The 24,309-nt window shown below is 48.9% G+C and overlaps 1 protein-coding gene across 3 annotated transcripts in view; it reads left to right on the top strand.

Moving 5' to 3' along the window:
* Egfr (epidermal growth factor receptor) overlaps nt 1–23,426 on the top strand; it is a 158,834-nt gene extending 135,408 nt beyond the window's left edge. For all 3 annotated transcript variants that reach the window (XM_076892436.1, XM_076892434.1, XM_076892435.1), the window contains 10 exons: nt 16,709–17,044; nt 17,327–17,711; nt 18,516–19,192; nt 19,303–19,432; nt 19,703–20,013; nt 20,171–20,472; nt 20,582–21,793; nt 21,890–22,289; nt 22,545–22,724; nt 22,866–23,426. In XM_076892436.1, coding sequence (XP_076748551.1) covers nt 16,709–17,044; nt 17,327–17,711; nt 18,516–19,192; nt 19,303–19,432; nt 19,703–20,013; nt 20,171–20,472; nt 20,582–21,793; nt 21,890–22,289; nt 22,545–22,724; nt 22,866–23,173 — 4,241 coding nt within the window. In that variant the 3' untranslated portion in view covers nt 23,174–23,426. The remainder of the gene's footprint in view (nt 1–16,708; nt 17,045–17,326; nt 17,712–18,515; nt 19,193–19,302; nt 19,433–19,702; nt 20,014–20,170; nt 20,473–20,581; nt 21,794–21,889; nt 22,290–22,544; nt 22,725–22,865) is intronic.
* The last annotated feature ends 883 nt before the right edge of the window (nt 23,427–24,309 follow it).

Here is a 24,309-nt window from a genome sequence, read left to right as displayed (position 1 = left end):
TGCCTCGGCTACTTTAATTGCTCCGTAATCGGCGGAGTCGCGGCTTGAGATCCGCCGCTTGCATTCCGTGGTTAACGGATCGCGATGCGGTTGCGCGTAAGCTCAACAAGGTCGACAGATGTCCTCGGCGACGGAAACGGAATTCCAGCCCCCGGGTTTGCATTCAGAGCTAGCGTTCAAGAATTCACACGATGCGGGGCGTTGTTTCTTGCGCCGGGGATACCTGCTCTGGACGGTGGTCCGCTTTCTTCTTTTTCGCGGGCTGCGAAAGCCTTTGACGAATTATCCTTTCCTTTCTTCTGTCGAGGGAAGAATATGAGAGTCGCAGCTGGGAAAATTTACTTTGCGGAGGAAGAAACTTTTCGTTCTCGTCTCGCACAACCAAGCTGAGAGGGTGCAAAGTAAGGGGTGAAGTTTGGATCATCGAAGTGTTGTGGATTCGAATAGTGAGAACCTCCTGGATCGAGTTTAATGAGTAACATCGAACACCACGATGTCGTCCAGTAATTTCGATCGCAAGCCTGGTAATAAATCAGAGACGAAACACGTGCACCGCGTACGCGGAACACAGAGGCTGACGTGCGCCGTTTTGAAAAATCGCGTCGATGCAACGCGATCTATTCTTAACCCGTATCGAGGAATCGAATCGTAGAGAAGAAATAAAGCGCAGGCGAGAAAATAGCGATCTATTCGTATCCAGCGTAAAAAGAATACCTTAGCCAGAGGTAATCGAAACGGACATAAATCTAGAACGGCGGGAAGAAATCGAGAACGATTCGTGGGGCGTCGAGCACGATGGATCGAACAATGGACGGCGTACAGCGCCCCGGACCTTCTGCGCATTCAAAGCCCCGATCCCTCGTTCGCAATCGGTGAATCTATTTGCAACGCTTTGTCGAGTCTTCTTCTATTTTACCGTAGCGAATACACCTTAACAAGTTGGCCCATTCGAACCTGTTCTTAACCGAAGAGTTCATCGATGGCTTCGTACGCGTGCAAAATTGCAGATTCAGGAAAAGTATCGGTGTGGACCGCGATGCTTTCGTATCTGCACTGGCCGCTATGATCACTTCGTCTCGTCTAGTTCTCATAGAATTACGATCTTCCGTCTTCGATGCTGGTTTAGACAAATTTTCTCGAATAACGTTCGATATCTCGTTTGTCAGCAAGGTGCTTAATTATTTACAATTCCTCTAATTTACAACTTAATTTAAGCAGTACGACTTCACGCACAAACGTACTCCGCTATATCAACTATTATATCTCGTCGCAGAAACGATTCCTCGATTCGTCGAGCTAACTCCACGTTGTCAAGTTAAACAGGTTAAAATCGAACGAAAAATCGCCGCTCGATCGGCGTAAAAACAGCCGGTTAAGCAGATCTACGGATCGATCCGCGTGTTGCGTCACGTCGATCGGTGTTTCGGAGCTGGTTCGTGGCGCACGATTCGAAGCGTGCTCCGACTTAAATCGACTGTCGGACCGTGTCGAGATAAAGCGTGTCGATAAAACACGAGCCGATCGTCCGCGTCTTCGGACGTGGCAGGTGCATAGTCACGGTACGCTCGTTTTTATAATCGCTATTGCCACTAGTGGCAAAAGCATTTACGACGGACGACGCGCGGGGATAACGAGGCGTGCGCGACGATAAAGAGAATCTCGGTTGCGGTAGTTGCCGCTCGGCATTGCGCGATCTCGTATTCAATTGAGCAATAACTAGCCGTGCCTTGCGACTACCACCGGCTGCCAATCTCCGGACAAACTGGGCTTTCCCGCGTTAAAAAGAACTTTATCGGATTCTCGCTTAATTAGCTCGTATTGATTTTTAACTCGCTGCCAGCCCGTTCGCACCAGCGTTTCATTTGGATAGGCTTCGGTAACGAACGTCGAAGGAATTTTCTTCGATTCGAGTTAACGATTTTTCCTCGTACCTACATAGTAACGAAGGAACGAATTGATTCGGATTGAAGCGTGGAAATGTCTAAGGCAAGCCAGAGGAGAATGGGATAAACGCATAGTTCCATTTTAATGAATATCATTCATCACGAGGAACGACTCCGCGCGCATCTAGGTCTCCCGTGATCTATCACGCGTCAGAAATACGATCTCGATGCGGGCGATTGAACTGGTAAATCATAGCCTTCTCTTAACGCTGCAATTATCGTCGGACGAGTTCACGAAACGAACGCGCGCGAGCGTGGGTTTAGCACGAACGTACGAAGGAACGATTTCCATTTAATTCGATTCCTCGGAGTATGCCTCGCGAAGATTACGTAAGACAGACCTTTGACAAATGAACTAATCCCGATGCGGCTATGCATCTCTCAAATTTTCCCTACCCACTTTCGAAATACAATACATTATGATGTACGAATGAATGAAACGGTGTATAATCACCATTTATCATGGAACAAAAATGATAACATTAACATAAAGTAAACAATATGTGATGTGGTATAGTCAGAATGTAAAAGATAAATTATTGACGAATTAGAAAGCGAATGTTCGCGTAGATCATTGCGCAAGCTTGAAAATTAGACACGGAAACGAAATAATCGCGAAATTTCGTTCAATTCTGAAAGCTCGCAAGCCAGAGTAACGTCGTGAGTGCAACGAAATCCTTAAGGTCTAGAAAATCGCGCAGCTAGGATCGTACTACATCATTATGCACCACGAAGCAAGCAACAAACCGAGATGCGGTTATCGGTGTAGAAGGGGGTACGTTAAACTGTATCAGCCCGAGGTCAGATCGGCTCGCTTATTGCGATCTCGAAGAGAGCCAGGAGAGCGGTGTGTACGCCCACGTAGGTGTGCACGATCGCCAAGATTATCGATCGATCATGTCCGCGAGGGTAATCGCGGAAAAACATGGGAGCAACTTATGGACGATCTAGATCGAAACAGCGGAAGAACTGGTAATTCGGCTGAATTCCCACGGGCTGGAAAATTGTTACATTAGACACCCCTGAAAGAAGGGTTCGCGAGATCGCTTGGTTTCAGTCTTGCTACAGAGATACGTTCGATTGATTTTATCATGACCACGACTGGGATTTGAGCAAAAAAACTTAAGTGCATCAATTAACCCTCTGCGGTCCAGTGGTTTCACTGTGAAATGACCATTTCACACTTTTTCTTTGTTAATTAGCTAGCGTCGAAACGAAAGCAGACGAAGTTCTGAAAATCTACATATGCCAATAACAAAATATAGTTCTATTTCGTTTAAACGTCATTTCTTAGCGTTCAATAGCAACGATCGCTTCTAACTTATTCTAGCGAACGGTCTTAGCGCGGCTAGTCTGTGTCTGACTCGTACTGCCTGATCTACTGCCAGGCAGCCGCCATTAGTACGCTGGCCTACCATTGCCTTAGCGATTCCTTAAAATCGTTTTATTTCAGAAACGAAACGTTAAATTTAATTTCTTCTCTCTTGACTTTCGTCTTATTTCATCCCATAGAATCGCCACCCTCGTTTTGATTATTATTCAACAAATTTAGATAACCAGATCCAACTGTATTTCTACGTGCTTACAGTAAATAGTTCTGTTTTTTCGAAAAGATTCGAAAGCTCAATGACAAACGTTTCTGATAACTCGAAAATCCCCATTGGAAACACCCCGCGTCACGATCCACGGCGTCCGGGTCGCTCCCACATCAATGCACGTCCGGACGTTCGACGCGATCGCCGTGTCCCTCGCCGGTTCTCGAGAAGGTAGAAAGAAGAACCTCGAGGAAGATGTACGCCTCTCCAGGGGTGGTCGAAGGACGATACGCGATTCACGCGGGATAGATCGATCGCGGGGCCTCGCGTTCTGGATCCACCGCGGAGCGATTCCCTTTGTAGGCGCCTCCGCTCGATGCGCCGCGTGTTAAATGTCAAACGTTCGCCTCGAACGGGGAACGCGGCGAGCCGGATACCGGCGCGATCCACGGTGAAGAAAAGGCGATTCTATAGTGTAACGGGATCGAGATGCGCTCCGTAATCGATCAGCTCTTGCGGAATGTTTCCTCTTAAATTTCTGCTGAATCGTTCCAGCTTCCAATTTCCTTGTTTCGTTCTAATCTAGCATTCAACGAGGTAAGTTCATCCGAAACAATATGGCGTCCGTTATACCGAATTCTTGTGCCAGGCAGTAAGAGTTGCATCAAGTTCGCAGCATTCTGTACGACAACGGTATCGAGTAACGTTTCTGTTCAACGGCTGATGAACCCGACGATTCGCCAGGGCAATTAAAATATCCCGTCGAAAATCCGCAGGGAGGGACCGCGTTTTTCAAAAGGGACAGCCGAGCGAACGTGTCGAGTTTTCGTATCTGCGTGTTTATCTGCGGCTCAGCGATTCCATAGGTACGAGTCGGTCGGCTTACACCGATCTGGGCCCCGCTCGTATATTAAAATCTCCCCTCGCGTCGCAGCTGGCGAAACCGCTCGGAAGGGAGAAAGAGATTGTTATCCGAGGCGCGAGTTATGCGCCGGCCATTACGAATCCGCGATTCAGCCCCGCCAACGAGATGATTTACGCGTCCCCCCGATCGATAATTCAGAATCCTGGAATCCACGCAGGGGTGAAAGTCACTTTCACTGGCCCGACGCCTGATAGATACTTAGCCTAATCGCGCCCCATTAGCTTTAGCCTTGGCTGGTAATGAGGACAAGTAGACAGGCCACGCTCGATCATTACTAAATGTCGTATCGAGTTGCACGTTTGGTATTCCTGGATTTTTCGTTACGATGCTCGCCCAACGTTTGGAGTAAGATTTGTGTGCGGCGCTGGACATATCTATCGCATCTCTTTCCAGTTTACGTAATACGAGCAATTTTTATCCCGGTGTGATCGATCAAGTGACGTGTTCAGCGTATTTCGTCCAAGATAGGGAATTGTTCGTACGATGAAAATTGGTATACTATAGAAGGGCGTTCTCTTAGGACCACATGAAATAGTCCCAGAGATTCTCGAGTTATATATGCGAGAAAAATTGATAGCTGAGACGTTTTAACTCGAGGACAGTGGTAGATACGAACGATAACGCGTTTAATATTCAACTGATGCAATGAATGTTTCACAGTACTGTACATGTGACATTTTTTACGGAGAACGACATGGTAGATGGTGCACAGAAGTTTTTTGCGCTTGGCTACTGTGAAATACTGTGTAGTGAAGGGGTACAGGCTCATTATCGGATTCATTAATGCCACCATTAAGCCGCTAATGAATAGCTGCAGGCAAGTAGAATAGTTCAGGTGATGGATTAGTCGTCTGACAAACATGATGTTTTGAAACCCTGAAGATTCCTGAGATTTATGTTCCTTTCCACAATTACAATGCATAGTATACCAAAAAAATAGCGTTATTGTTCTCTCCCTATTCATAATTAATTAGCGTTACCATAATATTCCGAGTCATAAATAACCGTTCTCCCATAGAACAATCTCTCGTCAAACAGATTCGAAAGAGATTCGTGGACATCGTCCGCAATTATTACGAACGTCCACGCTTATAACCAACGAAACAACGGATCGGATCGTCAACTGTGAAAAACAGGATGTGACATAAGTTGATTATCGCGTACCGATGATACACGGATCGTGAATGATTTACTTTTTCGACAATTCAACGGTCGAACCCGACGACCTTGACCACACCGTTTATGGGATGTTCCCGGCTGACCTTCGACCGTGGAACCAGATTAGATATGCATCTGTTCCTATTGTTAACACGGGTCACCGTTTCAACACGTTGACCGCGGACTAGTTCGCCTTATCTGCCGTTTGTCTTTGAACGGAATGCAAACGGAAGAGCGAACGTGGTACCCATGGTTCTCCACCGTGCCCAATCGAAACGCGACCCACTATTATTCTTATTCCCGAATGCAGGCAATCGAATCGCGAATCGCTGCGCTCGAGCCAGATTTTCAGCAGCCTGACGTGTCATTTGGAAAACAAACAACGAACGATACGATTCGACTTATTTCAATCGGTGGGAACCGGAGCACTCGAGTGCTCCTCCGTTCCAAACCGGAAGTTCGCGCGCAGCTTGCCTCCATCTCGTGCGTAAACGATACGAGATCGCGTACGAACGCTTGCAAATCCTTCTACGCAAACCTTTCACACAGTCGATAGAAGTAAACGCAGACACAACTTCGCAGGACGATGAACTAGAGACGCAGCTCGTTGGAGAAATTCAATCAGTCAGCCTCACCTCGAGCTAGAAGAGAGTCGAAATAAACTATATCACTGGCAGTGGGGAATATCGCGTGCAGAGGGTCGGAATAATCCCTGGAGGAACGCGCGGAGGAAGGAGCGGTCGATTGGCCAGGAACGAAAGACAGCGACAGGAGAAATGATGTGTACGAGCGGCGCGGCGGCGGCCGGGAGTTAATACCCTCTCGGGAGGGCAAACGCGAGTTCGCGTGCCCTCGGCGGACGCGCGATGCTCGGGCTGCCGCTGCTCCTGAGGTTGCCGAGGTGAGATGAGAACGAGAAGGATCGAGAAACAACCGGCTGGGATGAGGGAGAGAGGAGAGAACGACGCGGAACCAGACGCGGAGAACGCTCGAGGTGCGGAGACCAGAGGGAGAGGCTCTCGAACAAAGCGCATTCCACATGCCGTCGCTCGTTCCTTGTCCGTGCTGCCGCGCTCCGTACTTTATTTCGATTCGTCGTTACTTTCTCGCCTTTGCCCCCGGGCGTATTAGCCTGCGCGAATGATGGATATGGGAGAACGGAGAAAATGACTCCTTTCGAAACGACCCTCGCCGTCAGGGGAATTTAAATTTCGCGCGCTTTGTTCCCTCGCTCCGATCGATCGTCTAGCTGGCTCTCCTCGATGAGGATAGATGGTCATTTCTAAATGGAACGGGCCCATTCGTCGAACAGATTGATCGCGCTCGTTCCACCAGGCCTCCTTTTCACTTCTTCGCGAAACGTGAATTGAAACAAATGTATGTATATATATATGCACGGTTATATTGCGCGTCTGACGTATTTTATTTATGGCTGGTTAAGTACCGCTGTCGTTAACAGCCCATTAATCGACGTTATCGATGTTATCAGTCGATATTTACTGTACACACCACACGTAATATTTGAATTGTAAATTACAGTGGATTCTGCTGTTAATTTAAAGATGCAGTTAACGTTGAATTACCATTGGTAAAATTGAATACGTATGTAACAGGATTGATTGAGACTACGATTACGAATTGATACGAAAATTAATACGTGTCCGTCGCCCCAATTGCACGCGGTTCTTACGTCCGCCGTGTGCGACATTTATTACAGTCTTTGGGCAGTTTACAGTTCTCGAAAATATATCGTTTCTTTAAAAAAAAAAAGACATTAGGTGATATCAAAAACGGTGTACAGATTTTAGCTGAAGCAAAAACCGGTGGCGTAACAACTTTTTGTCTTCATAAATTAACGTGTATTTTCAACGTTTCCTCGGTAATTGTACACAACTTGTAAAAAAGAGACCGACGTGACGAGAACGCATAAATGTTAGCCACGTGACCAGAGCTCCGCTCGCAAATTAACTTGTTTCACGTGACAAAACGACATCTGGACAAACTGTGAGACATCGTTTACCAATTCTCGCCGAGGAGACTGTTAAATTCCCGTTTTTTCCTGATCCTCCGTGCGGGCCGCAATTACGATTAAACACACCGTGGCGGACGTAACCGAGCGAACATTCATTTTACGTAAGAGCGCAAAAATTGTTTACGTAATCGATTATGAATAGAGAATTACGTGCCAGGTATCTCGCTGCACTCGAACCGTATCATTAGAGACGATTTACCGTCTCGACTGGCATTCCTTTCGATCTATATCCATCCTGTTTACAGCGAGTTTGGGAAGCGGGATGATTTTCTTCAAGTGCATCTCGATGGAAAACGCTGGCAAATATCACGATTCGTGCGATTGTGTAACGCTAACGTGAGACCACAAGGCGATACGCCACTTAATTCCTTCCGTTTCGCGCAAAACATGGTAAAAATGGCGTAATCGAACGCATCTGCCAGCGCTAAACACGAGGAACGGTATCGTACGTTTTAACAGCAGTGAAGATCCATTTTGCAGTAAGTCAAAAAGAGTACGGTAGATAAGGGAAACGGTCGAAGAATAAAATGGCGAGGTAGCCTGGAACTTTCAATTAATATGCCCGGCGCGATTAATTGGCGCATATGGAAGCTGAAGTAACGCGATGCAGAAATGGCTGTCTCGCGATGTTGGAATTACTGCAAACGAGATTCGGACTCGCGGAGCGTGACGTTCAAAAACTCGCTATCGCGTTTGATTGCAAAACAGTGCGTTGGCTACAATCGAAGTTCGAAGGAACACGGAGCTGAAATTACTTTATCAAGTAGAATGTCGGCCGCAATGTTCATAAATTCTACATTTTATACCGGTGTGAAGTGTTTTCAATTGTAATCGGGCCGTATATCCAATGAAACGAAACGGAATACTTCTTCCGCCATTTTTGCAGCAATATTTTATTGCGACGAATTAACCGCCAGCCTTGCGTTACCTTTAATTCTTTGCTTTCTAAATGAAACGCACCATCGAGTTTTCACACGGGTGCTTTTAGAAATTATGCATTTGATAGAAAGAACTGGTTTCAAGATACGTAGCAGAAAAAAGATACCCGTTTACGTTAATAAAAAAAAAAAGCTGGAAAACAACTTAAAGAATCTTAATATGCTAAATTTTTTTGTTCAGACGACATTAATTATTTATTATTTAAACGGGTTGCATCATCGCGCGTACTCGATTGTGCGCTTTTCACACATCATTGCTGTTACCATGCCACATGTCTCGACGTGGAATAACCTACTACTTGTTTTGATCCATATTTCTTCTTTTGTTCGCCGTCCAAGTTATTTCCCTCCGCTGTCGACGTATTTCTTTTACGCGAATGGATCGCGATAACCGGCGAACAATACGAACGGGTGAACGAATAAATAAGAAAATCGAAAACAAAGGCTACAACCACTGCCGCAGACAGCAATGCGTCACATCTTCGGGTTCTCCCTCTGCGTAGCTGCCCCGCAGGGAGCGGAGAGAAGCTTAACCGCAGACTCGAAAGCAATAAACCATAAAGCTATTAATGTTACGCCCTGGGATGGTTATGCCACGGTTTATAACGTATACTCGCCACTTATATATCCTCGAACCCGTACCCTATCTGCCCCGGCCTTCTTCTCGCTCTTCAATTCCGCGTAGCGCGAGGCTCGAGGCCCGTGCAAGGTCGTGGCGGCCGTAACTCCATCTCGATCTCCGTGACGAACCGGCCAGCCGTTCCTTCCTGCCGTCTTCGCTATTATTTCCCGCGTCGCGTTCCGAATCTGGTTCTGTTGCGCGTCCGACGAATGGAAATGCGAAACAATCAAAGGGCGAAAGATCCGACGAAGGCCACGCGAGAAGAAAAGGGAATCGTTATTGCGGCGAGAGGAAGAAGAGGACCGTGGAGTATCGTAAACCACGCGCGGCATAATTTTCCGCGTTACGCTTCAAATCTGGGGTAACAACGCGTCCACGAGAAGAGGTTCTCCTCTATTCCAACCTTCCTTTGCTCCTCGCATCCGACGCTTTCGACGTTCAGCTCGTTGCCGTACGATTCGCTGGTAATTCCTGTCGTCGAAACGCGTACACAGCGCGCGCGTAGCTCGAAACTCGTTCAGCTTCGCGGTGTCTTATTATTCACGAGCGTGGTCGCCGGTCGAGTCCCAGCGTGGAGGAAAGAAAACGAAAGGGAACCATCATTATTGCGGCGAGAAGTGACGTAGCCGGACCAAATTGAAGAGAAAGACCGCGGGATATCGCGAACCGGTTCTTACGCGATCGCTCTCGATATTTCCCTTATCGCGAAACGAACAATCGACGTGTTTGCTTTTCTCGAACGGCCCGTGCACCGCGAGCGGGGCGAGAAGTTATTTGAATCGCGGTCCAAGGAGCGTGCGGTAGGAGATGCGGTCAGGAGACGGCCGATCTTGGCCAGGATCCCAAGGTGTCGTATTATTCCTGCGACTGTAGCGCGGCTGTGGCGCGTCCGCTCGGAAAGTAATATTCGGAATTGTAGCTCGATAATGGAGCTACGGGGGCTGCATAAATATGTATCGACCAGCGAAGGACCGAGCGTTTTCTTGCCAGAGCGTTGTTTCCTCCTTTTTTTTTTCATCCACGCGGAGAAACCGTCTGGTTTTTGCGGGCGAATTCGAGCGCGTCCGCGGTGAACGCCGGATTACACGCGAATCGGGAACTCGTATCGATGATTAATTGCTCCTCGCTTAAGTAAACCCGTTTTTCTTACCGGGGAATACACCTCCCCGGCTGAACGATCCTACGTCTCGTATCGAATGGGGTGCACGGCGCAACGCTGGCAATTCTAACGAGTTTTTTTTTTTTTCTCGCTTCTTTCTTGTTCCCGCCCAACTATTCCACAATTAACGTCGCGAGACGCGCACGTAGGAATTATATAACATAGTTTGAACACAGTGTTAATGAGTTTATTTTCCGGTCTGGTTAGCTGGATTTATTAAATCTCTCGCCTTGATGCGTCGTTTCAGCACGGTGAACACATTATTACAGATTACGGATCAGAATTTCAATTTACACGTACACGTGCTTTCATGAATCTTGTTGGGTTTAATCTGTTTGATATCACGTTGGATGGGAAGGTTTAATTAAAATTTATGGGATATTAAAACAATAGGTTTTCGAAAACCATCTTTCTTCATCAGAGAAATGTTCCTCAACAGGAAGAGTATAAGTACCCTTTGCACCTCGAACAAATAAAATTTCAACGATATTATACATCAAACTGCCAGTTTGTAATTCTAATTTCTATCAGTTTTGTCGATGAAAATTGAAATACATCGAATGCGAATTTTATATTTTATTCGCCGCTGTGTCTCGTCCACAGTTTCCATCACCCACGCTTGAAAAAAAAGTCGCAACCTCCGAGAAAAATATCCCGCTGTCCGTCGTTCGTATAAACCATTCCAGCATCGAACAAAGGAGCGCCACCGGTGTACGCATTAATTTTCGCGCAACAGAAGAGTGGAATAAAGCGGCAACAAAGCGGATACCCTTTATCCAACCCCCGTTCGGTCGGTGTCAGGAGTCAGCGCTCGTAACGCTTCTCGAGAGGACCGGAGGATGGCAAACTCGTGTTTACACGGTGACTTTTATTAGAGAATCAGTGTCTCGGTGTTCGGTGCGGTACGACGAGCTTCACCTTCGAGGTGGAAGGAGCCCATTGTTCCTCGCCGTTCGGCGTCTCACTCGGACCGGTGTTCTTAAATTATTGTTTCCCCTTCGAGCTTCCACTTCGACCAGTCGTCTCCTGAATCTCATGGGGAGCAGGGGTTGTTGGGCGTTATTTAAATAATATATGCTTCGATACGACGATATCTTACTTTCAAATAGTTGCACGATAGAGTTTATCTTGATAGCCAATTAATTATTTCATTCGTATCTTTCTTTTCTACAAAAAATTGGGAACCATTTTTGAAAATTTCAGAGTAAACTAGGATGAATAAAACGTGAAATGTTTCGTGAGCTAATTTCAACTTGAAGAAAGTAACGAACCAACTAAAGTAATTCAGCATCGTACGCATAATACCCGAGAACCGCCAGGTTCATCTTCCACTTCGACCAGTCGTCTCCTGAATCTCATGGGGAGCAGGGGTTGTTGGGCGTTATTTAAATAATATATGCTTCGATTCGACGATATCTTACTTTCAAATAGTTGCACGATAGAGTTTATCTTGATAGCCAATTAATTATTTCATTCGTATCTTTCTTTTCTACAAAAAATTGGGAACCATTTTTGAAAATTTCACAGTAAACTAGGATGAATAAAACGTGAAATGTTTCGTGAGCTAATTTCAACTTGAAGAAAGTAACGAACCAACTAAAATAATTCAGCATCGTACGCATAATACCCGAGAACCGCCAGGTTCATCTTGCACGATCGGTACAGATCCTCCTCCCCAACGTCTGTTCTCACCGATCCCTTTTCCTTGGCCCGCCTCGGAAGGAACCGAAGGTCCCGGTGGTTATTTCGCGCGTTTACGATACCCTGTCTTTACCCCGGCCGGAATAGATTGGCCGTAGGGCTGTGGCGCCCGGTGAGATCCAGAAATCGGCAGAAAAGAATCGAGAAGAAGAAGGCCAGCGCAGCGTGCGTCGATGTTTACGAGGCGAAATAAACGGCGACGGCGCCGCCGCCACCGCTGCCATCGGCGTGCGGTTATTTCGTATTACTTTGGCCCTTTAATGGCGTCCTAAAGTGGCGCATAAAAATTGACGCTCGCCCTCCTAGAAGGTGGTCGCGGCGGATCCACGGTGGGCGCGCAGCTCTCGAAGCCCGCAAAAGAAGCGTTCGCCGCGGGATTTCGGTTTCCGCGGCCGTCTCCACTTCTCCGTCCTCCTCTGCCTGCCGATCGCTGGCTTATTGGACTCTTTTTGCTGGCAGCATCGCTCATTGGCGAGTCCACGTGGCGATGGCTTTCTTCCCCGGCGATCCGTCGATGATACATTATGGATCGATGGAAGATGGCCTAACCCGCGCGCCCGTTCAATCGTTGTTGAGGGAGGTCGTTACGAAATTTGCGATTTCGTTACGTTCCCAGTACGAAATAATATCGATAGTCTACGAGCTTTTTTCGAGAGTATTGGAACAGCTGTTTCGTACTGAAATGTAACGCGCAACGCGCGTGAAACGCGAGATCTTCGAGAAAGCTGTCCTGTAATTCACGCGATTATTTTAACCAGATTAAAACGTATCAATTGAACAACAGTTTACATATCACGTATCTCGAGCCATAAAATGTTATTTTTAAATTATACATTCTACGTTACCCGTTTCTCCTTAAATTCCTGGAAATGACTCCATCCCGCGCGATCAGATAAATTACGACCGCGTATTACATAAAAAATAAACCACGACAGCCCCTTAAATTACCCGTTATACCTGACTCTCACATCCATGCGGTCGATTACCTACTTTGTAAAGGAAAGGCCGGAATAATTTATTCGTATATCAACCCAAAAACTTCTTTTACCAGAACCAACTGAAACGTTGAAAACCGTTGTCAATTTCGCCAATTCCGTTCGCATAAAACATCAACCGAATCGCATTCGCCGATGAATACAGAAGTTACAGCCTTCGACAATGTGGCAGAGTGGCAAAGTATCGAATAAAGTCTCTCAGATTTCGCAAGTTCGTGTTACTCGAGCAATGGATCGACGCGTTCGGAGACACGCGCGGCGCGCGAAACCCAGCAGGCTCGCCAACGGTTCCTAGAACCGTGCAAGGGATAATTGGCGAACAACAGGAGAATTCGCGCCTTCTACCCCGTAATCGATACGTCGCCATTGTCTTTCAGAAGCGTGCAGGCGTCGTAAATTTGGGAGAATTTTAATCCCGACCGAGGATGTTCGCCCGGTAATTTTCGTAACCCCGTTGTCGAAGATAATTGCCACGTTTCCGCAGCACCACGGGGCCCGAGATTCGCCGGATGAATACCGTGTGGCCCGGGAACGAGGGAGAACGTGTTGCACGGTCGACCTGCGCCGACACTTCTCCAACCGTTCCAACTGCCACTTTTCTCCCCCGACTAAACGGGCCTGACCTGTTCCTTCGGTTATCTCGCGCGTACCTCTTCTTTTTACTTCTTTTTATCGCTGCCTCGTCGTAACTTTCCGTTTGACGCGCCACGGGAACCGCCGACGCGACGCGGTTGCATCGACTGTCTCGTAACTCAGTTACCCCGAAACCTCGTGAAAGCTCGCGCTCCTCCCGCGACCTCCTGGCTCCTCTGCGCGCGTGGGCAAAAGTGCGAAGAGGATTTTTACGAGGACTCGTGGCTTCTTGCAGTCACTTTGGCTCGCTCGAATGTGCTTCGGGTTGTTTGCAGATATTTACTGCGCGCGTGTAACGCTGTTTCATCGGTGCTTTCGCGTTTGATGTATTCGAAGATCCGTGGGACGCGAGTGGTTTGCGGGAAAAAAAGCGGTTCGTTTGAAATTTTCGGTAAAAGATAGCGAGGAAAAAGGTGGATCGGACGGTTTACACTGTTCTCGGAAATGGAGCTGAGTCGAGGGTCCGGAGCGCGGAGTATAAGCGCACGGCGCCGATGAAAAATTCCGAGGAAACGAGAGGGGAAGAAGAGGAACGGGATCGACACGTCCCCGGAGGGTTCGGAACCAGTGCGCCTTATATTCCTTCTGCCGTAGAATTTCCATCGTACGACCGTTTTGCTCGTCACGGAGCAAAGTGGAACGGAGAGGCGCGCACGTCAAGGAGAATATAAAAGGGAGCCAGACGGGAGTAGAGGAACGATTCTGTTGTAAAATAGCGAACGAACAGCCGGAGACAGACGAGCCGGGTAGATGTACGAGAGCTCGGAGCGGTGGCGTTGCCTGAAAAGGAAACCGACGGCGCCTCCGGTTGGCGGAAGTCGCCCTTCGACTAGTTTTACACGCGGCCGTGTCTCGTGCTACGCGAACGCAATCAGTATCGCGACCGACGATCAGATCGGTAACGTTATGTTGGCGAATGTCGCTAATTAGTCTATCGGTATGTCAATGGTGAAAAATATTCCGAGAAACTGGTGTCTCGTTAACGTGACTTCACTTTTAGCAACCATCGACATTATTCCACGTGCTAGAAAATTTTGCAAACTAACGATTAAACGATACGCGATACTTTCAACTGCGATACAACTTCATTTGAATCGAAGAACGTACATCGAAGTATAGTCCTCTAATTTGTGAACACCCCATTCGAAGATTCACACGGTTAAAGACGACAGATCCCAAGAGATCGAGAGACAGCCAAGTGCCACGTCCAAAACCATTCACGAAACTTCCTTAACGAGCCGCAAAACGCGTCGCGACAAGGCACCATCTTGAAACGCCGACAAATTTAATAACCCTAATGAACTTCTTGTCGAAGTCAACATGCCTCGAGACGTCGCAATCAAGGCTCTAAGCCCTCGTGTCTCCTCGGCAAAAAGATCGGGGGCTGTTTCTTATCTCCCGCAACGATTAGGACATTAATCTTCCCAGCGGTCGAAGCGCAAAAGGCGCTTCGAAGGGGGGGGCCGCGTATCGGAAAGCCAAAGCGATGCAGATCCACGGTCGATCCGCATTCTCGAAGTTCGTGGCGTCCTGGTCCCGGTACGCGCGTTCTGCATTCGTCTTCCCCTGAAGACGAGACGCGTCGCAGCATCTGGCCGGTAGAAAATACCTGGGCCCCAAGTTCTACTACCGTTCCGCGCGCTTCTTTCCCTTCGTCCGTTGGACGCGATCCCGCACGGTTCCCGCTGCTCTCGGCCAATGACGCACCGCACCGCGTGTCCGCCGCGTGTCTGGTCTTCTTTTGCGCGCGGTGCCCGCCGGGACGCGCAAGAAGGATGTCGTTGCGCAATTATTTTCGCATGATTCCGATCGGTCGGTCAGATTAAGACCGCTGATGGAACGCAGCGTAGCGTTCGTTTGCGATCCGCGTTACGCCGGCAAAACCGAATTCCCGAGTACGGGGCCCGGGTACGTGCGGCTATGCGCCGCGACGCGGGCGACGGTACGATTCCGGGGCCCGAAATCTTCCGCCACGTACGGACGAAGACGTGAACGGATGAAGAAGTCGCGAGAGGAGGACAGGACGCGTTCGGACGTCTGTCGATCATCGACGATCGTTTTTGCCGCGGGCGCGAGCGGCGGCGGCGGCGGCTCCTCGCTCTTCGAGGCCGATTCGTGTTCCGGTTATTAGCCAAGTTATGAATGATATCGCTTGGATATTGCCGCCGCGATCAGTCGCGTGGTTCATAATTGAAGTTATTAAGCTTTTTTTCGCGGGATGAGCTTGGGAAATATTCGGTTGGTATTAAGTGTCGTTGTAGAGGTGGAGTTGGATGGGTATAGGAAGAATTCGAGTCATTAGGGATGTTTAGCGTTAATTTGGAGTTCGCCTTTCTTTCTGACTACTCGAGTTAGTTAGCCTCAGACAGGATTGATTTGGACGCGGTGTTTTCGATGGGCACGGTGGTCGCGCAACGAAATCAGGCGCGTGTGCTCGCGTGTCGTGGAAGTGGTTCGCCCACCGGCACGGCACGCTTTCAAAGCTTAGAAAGCTATCTATAGATCGGAGAAGCGCTTTCGACGATGTGGGTGGCGACCTCAGCCCGTTCCACTCGGTGATTCTACGAACGGAGAGGGCCGTCGACGCACGGAAGTCGCGCTACCAGTCTGTATATCTCAGTCATTTACGAAATGTCACCGCAGCTGGATCAATAGTCCTACCACGCGGGGATCCTGTAAAGTTTATTGCAGTTTGCTACGCGTGCCCCTCGAACAATGACATTCGACTGCGTTGATCAAGCGCGTAGAAACGATGGAACACGAGGAACGTTAACCTTTTTAACCATTCGGTTGGGAGCCGAGTTTCCTAAATGCTCACCGTCGTTTCATCCGTGAGATCATGCGAGGTCATGCGCGTCGATTGACTTACTTGGAAATTTAAAGTCTATCAAATTCTTCCTGTAACGCGAAACTATTCTACACGTACGTCGATGGTCAATTGTCTTTAAGACAAGACAGATACAGAATACTTAAAAACCGCTACAGTTTCGAATTTAAAACAGAAACGTATTCGATTCTTTTTTCCTATACAATTCTCACCAAGCGTTTCCTTCAATTTCTGTTACAGTTTGTATCGGAACCAATGGCCGCCTCTCCGTTCCGTCCAACAAGCAACATCACTACCGGAATCTTCGAGACCGGTACACCAACTGTACTTATGTCGACGGCAACCTGGAGATCACATGGCTCCAGAACGAGACATTCGACCTCAGCTTCCTCCAGTACATACGGGAGGTCACCGGTTACGTGCTCATCAGCCACGTGGACGTCAGTAAGATCGTTCTGCCGCGGCTGCAGATCATACGGGGCAGAACTCTGTTCAAGCTCAACATTCACGAAGAGGAGTTCGCCCTGTTCGTCACGATGTGTCAGATGCAGAACTTGGAGATGCCGGCCCTCAGAGGTAAGTCAATTCTCCACGAGCATTCCCTCGTGAAACGGTAAAACGAATCTCGATCTTCCCTCTACGAGTGACCTAAAATCGCGAGTGACTCTAAATTCGTAACGACGCCTACGAAAATTACTGCAAAACAATCTGTAACACGCGTCGCACTGCTAATCGAACGATATAAAATCCACGTAACCGGCGTCTCCGCTGCATAAAACGCGAGTCCCTATTGGCGAGCCTGAAATTCCAACCGGCACCGTTTCACCGTAACCAAATCGTGTTTTGTCGATCTCGCAGATATCCTCAACGGCAGCGTGGGCATGTACAACAACTACAACCTGTGCCACATACGCACGATCAACTGGGACGAAATAATCACCAGCCCGCGCGGGACGTACGTCTACGTTTATAATTTCACGTCGCCGGAGAGGGCCTGTTCGCTCTGCGATAAGAGTTGCGAGCAGGGCTGCTGGGGCGAGGGGCCCGAGAACTGTCAGAAATACTCCAAGACGAACTGTTCGCCCCAGTGCTGGCAGGGCAGGTGCTTCGGCCCGAATCCGCGCGAGTGTTGCCATCTTTTTTGCGCCGGTGGCTGCACCGGCCCGAAACAGAGCGACTGTATCGCCTGCAAGAACTTCTTCGACGACGGTGTGTGCACGCAGGAATGTCCGCCCATGCAGAAGTAAGTAGACCGATCCGTATCTCGTTCCGCGCTATGCTGTTGCGTCTTCTTCGTCAACGCTCGCGAATCTGGGCCACGCTCGTGTCTGGGGGCCCGATTTAATAAACGCTCGATCGAGTTTCGTACGCGAAACGTTCGACGGTCGCGCAACCGTATCGTCCGGGAAAGAGGATACCAACCTGTAACAATAATTTCGAGAGACGAACGAGTTCGATCGACGTTTCAACTCTTGTTCTACTCGCGACTCGCGTGACGTACGGAATACCATACGACAGGATTAACGAATCGTCGAACGCGTCTGGATAAGTTAAGGACTACGTTAGAACTGGACTGACATACATTCGGTAAACGCGGTTCGAAACGCGTACGAAACCCTGTATCGCGTTACTTATCGCCTATAATTTGATCGTCGGAAGCGATCGAGGTCCCTTTTTCAAGCGACGCGCGCGATAAAAAGTAATATACGTCGCGCGCGAAATCTGTTTATATTTCTTTCTAACGGCTGGCCCATAAAATGGAATCGCGGTAACGCGAGTGATATTTTCTCGAGCCGTGGTGAACGAGCGATCGGAAACTGTAAACGCAACAATGGTCCGTCAAACCTCTGGTCGATGTCCGCGCGTTACTCGGGCTTATCTCGCGCGTTTCGAGCATCACGAGCCGTTCCTCGACAGTATCGTTATTATCGATAAATCTTGCCGGTTTCGCAATATCAATTTCCCTCTACGAGGCTCTGCGAGGGAGCTGGGAACGTTTCCCTCCAAGCTTTACGACTCGACGTAAGGATCGCGACGATCGTTTCAGGTACAATCCTACGACCTACTCGTGGGAGGCTAATCCCGAGGGGAAGTACGCGTACGGCGCAACCTGCGTGAGAAGGTGTCCCGAGCATCTATTGAAGGACAACGGTGCCTGCGTAAGATCCTGTCCGCCGAAGAAGAAAGCGTTGAACGGCGAGTGCGTGCCCTGCGACGGACCATGCCCGAAAACGTGCAAAGGCGTGGAGAAGGTGCACTCCGGGAACATCGACAGCTTCAAGGACTGCACGATCATCGAGGGCTCGATCACGATCCTCGACCAGAGCTTCCAGGGGTTCCAGCACGTGTTCCAGAACTTCAGTTTCGGGAAACGATACGAGAAAATGCACCCGGACAAGTTGGAGGTGTTCAGCACGTTGAAGGAGATCACTGGGTTTCTGAATATCCAGGGCGACCACAAGGACTTCAAGAACTTGTCGTACTTCCGTAATCTCGAGGTGATAGGTGGGAGAACTCTGACGGAGTATTTCGCCTCGTTGTACATCGTGAAGACGTCGTTGGTCTCGTTCGGATTAAGCTCCCTAAAGAAGATCTATTCCGGCTCGATAGCCATTTTGGAGAACAAGAATCTGTGTTACGCGCAAAGTGTCAATTGGACCAGGATCAAGAAGTCGTCCGAGCACGAGAGTTTGCTGTCGAATAATCGAAACGAGAGTGAATGCAGTGAGTATACGTAAAAGTGTAGTCGACATTTAAAGTGTACTCTCTCGGATAATCGCGCAGAGAACGCGCAGACGAGATGAATGTTACGTAAACGCTTTCTAAAATTCCAGTAAAAGATGGACTGGTATGCGACGAGCAATGTTCCGACGAAGGTTGCTGGGGCTCCGGCCCGGCGCAGTGCTTATCCTGCAAGAACTTCATTCTGGGGAACGACTGCCTCCAAGACTGCACCGCGCCAGGGTAAGGATTAGCTCGCGCTTACTCGAGACACCCCATAAACTCGTATCGACTCTGTCGTAACGTAAATAACACACGTTACTTCTGTATGTTAAATTTGCCTACCTCAGATTATGGATCGAAGGTAAACTGCGAATAACCGAGGAGGCTTCGAGCTTTCCGCTTTCGCGTACGCACGCTTCACGCCCTTCTCGCGTGTTCTGCTCCGCTCTGCGTGTTTGGCTTCACGCCCGTCGGGGAGGAGAATAACCGTGCTCAAACTTGCTTTTCTAGAATTTATCAGGCGGACGAGAAGACCTGCAAGCTGTGCCACGAGGAGTGCGACGGGTCTTGCACGGGCCCGAACGCGGAACATTGCACGAAATGCAAACACGCGCGGGACGGACCGTTCTGCGTGCCGGAGTGCCCGTCCTCCAAGTATAACGACAACGGCCAGTGCAAAGATTGCCACGAGAACTGCGTGGGTGGCTGCGAGGGTCCTGAAAACAACATAGGTCCTAATGGATGCCACAGTTGCGATAAGGCGATCATGAACGGCCATGTACCTGAAGGATGTCTGCAAAAAAGGGAATCCTGTCCAGACGGTAGGTGATCCGCTGCTTATTTCATCTCGATAAGAACAAGTTTTTTTTTCACGCGTCTCCTCTCCAACTCCTCTCGAACTTTATTTTTGAATACAAATTCTGGTAAAAGTTCGACGGCTCGAGGATCGGTGTTAAATACGAGAATTTTATGTTGAAGGACACTATTACGAGTGGGTAAGCCCTCAAGAGCAAGGGGCATTGAAGCCTGTGGCGGGGAAGGCCGTCTGCCGGAAGTGTCACCCTCGATGCAAGAAATGCACGGGATACGGGTTTCACGAGCACGTCTGCCAAGAGTGCACAAAGTACAAAAGGGGTGAACAATGCGAGGACGAGTGTCCGGCGGATCACTTCGCGGACGCCGATACTCAGCTTTGTATACCGTGCTTCAGCGAGTGTCGAGGGTGCTCTGGCCCGGGCCCGAATCAATGTAACAAGTGTCGAAACTTCAAGATCTACATCGTACGTAGCGTGCCGCCTTTCTTTCAGACGATTTACCAATTTCTCGCGCCAAGTCTCGCGTGTCGTTACGCGACTATGATTAATGAAAGATGCACGGGCTTCGTTTCAGGACGAGGATGTAGACGGAAACGCGACGTCCTTCAATTGCACGGAGACATGTCCACCCGAGTACCCGCACAAAATCTTCCCACCGGATAGCGAGCCGTACTGTTCGCTGGAGACCGTCGGTCTTGGATTCCAAGTGGAGAACGAACTTCAACCAGCCATTCTGGCGGGCATCGCGGTGCTCACTTTTATATTCATCCTGATAGCCGCGGCGATAATATACTTTTGGCGTGCGCGAGCGAAAGCGAAAGAGAACACGGTGAAGATGACGATGGCGTTGACCGGTATGGACGACAACGAGCCCCTTCGTCCGACGGGTGTGAAACCAAATCTAGCGAAATTGCGTATCATCAAGGAGGAAGAGATGAGGAAGGGCGGGATTATGGGATACGGCGCGTTTGGGAACGTTTACAGGGGTGTCTGGGTGCCGGAGGGTGAGAACGTCAAGATCCCGGTGGCTATAAAGGTTCTGCACGATGGGACGGGGGCGAACACTTCGAAGGAGTTCCTCGACGAGGCGTACATCATGGCCAGCGTCGAGCATCCTAATTTGCTTCAATTGCTGGCGGTTTGCATGACGTCGCAGATGATGCTCGTGACCCAGCTGATGCCGCTGGGCTGTCTGCTCGACTTCGTTCGTAGGTACAAAGATAAAATCGGTTCGAAAGCGTTGCTCAACTGGTGCACGCAAATAGCCAGAGGGATGGCCTATCTGGAGGAAAGGCGGTTGGTTCATCGTGACTTAGCAGCGAGGAACGTTCTCGTGCAAACGCCTAACTGCGTCAAGATCACGGACTTTGGGCTAGCCAAGCTTCTGGACATAAACGAAGAACAGTACAAGGCAGCCGGGGGCAAAATGCCTATCAAATGGCTGGCCTTGGAGTGCATCCAACATCGTGTGTTCACCCACAAATCGGACGTATGGGCTTTTGGCGTGACTATCTGGGAGGTTCTCACCTACGGCGGTAGACCGTACGAGAATGTGCCAGCTCGAAACGTGCCTGAACTCTTGGAGAAAGGTGAAAGGTTACCACAACCGGCGATCTGCACTATCGACGTGTACATGATCATGATCAAGTGTTGGATGTTGGACGCGGAGTCGAGGCCCAGTTTTAAAGAGCTCGCGGAAGACTTCGCGAAGATGTCGAGGGACCCTGGCCGATATCTTGCCATCAAGGGCGACAAATACATGAGGTTACCTTCGTATACACTGCAGGTTGGTCAAAATGAATTTACAGCTATTTCGAGGGAAAGAGTCGTTTCTTTTCTACGAACGGTTAAATAATAGAGCCACGATTTTTCCTGTGTCCAGGACGAAAAGGAGATGATACGGAATTTTGCACTGACCATGGACGGTCCCGAGGTAGACGCCGACGAGTACCTTCAACCGAAATCTAGGGCTCCGATTCCACCAGGACTTTCAGCATCCAGCACGTCCGCCTCTCCGCCAAACACACCCGTGAGAACATGCTGGGCAAACGGAAAGCCGCTGGCCACGGACTCTCCCACGCCCCAGAACCAACAGAATTGGGACAGAGAGTTGTTGAGGTACGGCGCGAATCACAGGAACGGTAACGCGTCGCACGAGCCAGGAAATTCCGCTCAACACGCGCACTACGCGCCACCGAATGGTCACTGCGGCCACGTCGTGGGATCGGACACAACCAGCTCGAGATACTGCTCGGATCCCTTGAAAATGATCGGTGTCAGAGGTGAGTTCGATGCGATCGAAACGCTCGTATCTTCTTTTAACTATTTCTGCCAACGAAAGCGTTGCTTCTGTGACAATCTTGCAACAGCATGTAAGAAACTATTAAATCTCCAATTCCTATGTAGGGATAGCATCGTAGTTGAACATAATCAAATGTTATTAAACATCGTTTCGATGTATGTAATCAAGTGTTTCTAAACTAATCGCGGAAAGCATTATGCAAGACTGCAATATAATTGGTATTCACTCGGTGCAGATTGCGACGTGACGGACGATTGTTTCGACGGCGAGGTAAACTCCGCGCATCAGCAGGCTCAAGTAGGTAATCTGAAGCTGGACTTGCCATTAGACGAAGACGATTATTTGATGCCATCGCCGCAATTGCCGACAAACACGACACAGTACATGGATCTCATAGGGGACTCGAAACCTACGGGTAAGCATCGAACAGTTTTCCGCAAATCTATTTCAAACTGTACAATATCCAACTACAAATTCATACGAAGAGACCTCTCTGTACGAATCTTAGCATTGGCGAACGAAATGTCTCTAATTTCCTTCGCGTTATCCCTTCTAGAAATGGAACCAAAGCGAGTGAACAACGGTTATCGAAAGTACCCAGAATTCCTGACCATCCCAGGGAAAACGTCGCTGGATAATCCTGAGTACATAATGTCCCAGGACGAGGGTCCGTTGACCCCTCAAACATTGGGTATCCCAACGCCTGACCTGGAGAAGGTTCTAACGAACGGAACGTTCGGCTCTCAGGTCAGACAGAGGAGCTCCGAGGAAGAATCCGACCACGAGTACTACAACGACTTCGACCGCCTGGAACGCGAACTGCAGCCACTGAAGCCCCTCAGGAAGAACGAAACGACCGTTTGACTTCGAGATTCCTGAGAGACCACGTTGAAACGAGGGCTGTTCCGTTCCGGTTCCGCGCTGGAACCGGAAAGCCGGTGCCGTTCGCTCGTCCAACGACCGAGATCGTGTCTCGAGCGGAGGATCGGCATCCACGCGGACGAGCCCGGCTCCTCGTCCCCGAGGAAACTTTACAGTGTACTTAGAATGGACACTCTTCGATGAGAAGTGCCGTGTTTGATTGTGATTAGACGTAAAAACGCGCGGGACTGTGCCAACTGTCCGTGACAAGGTGAGCCGCCGCGCTAGAGGAGGAGCGTGCCCCTTCGCAATCGTGAACTGCCGTTTGCGCGCGCGCGTACGACGAACAAGTAGTGCAAAGATAATCTTAATGTGCCATTTACCGTGGCTTGTAAATAAAGAAGGAACAAAAAAAAAAAAAAGAACAGTACTGTCTACCACTTTCATAAGGCTATTAAAAGATTAAGGAACGACGTGCAGTAAATGGCATAAACAATCGCTTCTTTTCCTGTCTCTGTCTTCGAATTTTACCGCTGCGTACGATGGTCCAGGTTCGTCTTCTCCTGTTCGTGTCGTTCATTCCTTCTGTCCGTTACTACTTTTCTTCTTATATTCGCGTGGAACATTTCAACTGTTTGTCTGTAGAAAGATCGTTTTAGACTACGACCCGCTGACGTTACGTTTTGTAAAAAGACACCATTACCAGAATAATCTGCGTGTTTGTGTTTCTTCTTATTCTCTGTGTTAAAAATCGCTCGTATGTGTCTACTCAGTTCGATCGCGGAGATCTCTACTTCACGAGAATGATGAGATGTCAAAAGTTGCACGCGGGGCCGTACAGTTAATCGCGGGAGATCCGAGGATATTCAGAGCGCCTCGCGATGCGGAACATCTGTGCGGTTCGCCCATGACTGTGATAAGAAACGTTCTGCTACTTCTCGAGAACACTTAAAGCAAACATCTCAATCGTCTATCGATCCTTTTATGCTTTCCCCTTCTCGTACGAGTCGCACAGAAATCAAACCGATCAACCCGGATCAAGTTTCGCAAACTTGATCATTTTATTCGAATTTCCAAAGTATTTCAATCGATGAGCAATGCGTCGACGGTGATAAATTGCACGTTAAACAGGATCGAAC

This window comes from Xylocopa sonorina, chromosome 3, assembly GCF_050948175.1.
Source record: "Xylocopa sonorina isolate GNS202 chromosome 3, iyXylSono1_principal, whole genome shotgun sequence".
Taxonomy (NCBI): Eukaryota; Metazoa; Arthropoda; class Insecta; order Hymenoptera; family Apidae; genus Xylocopa; species Xylocopa sonorina.
The sequence above is the reverse complement of the archived record's forward strand: the minus strand, read 5'-3'. Positions and strand labels throughout refer to the sequence as shown.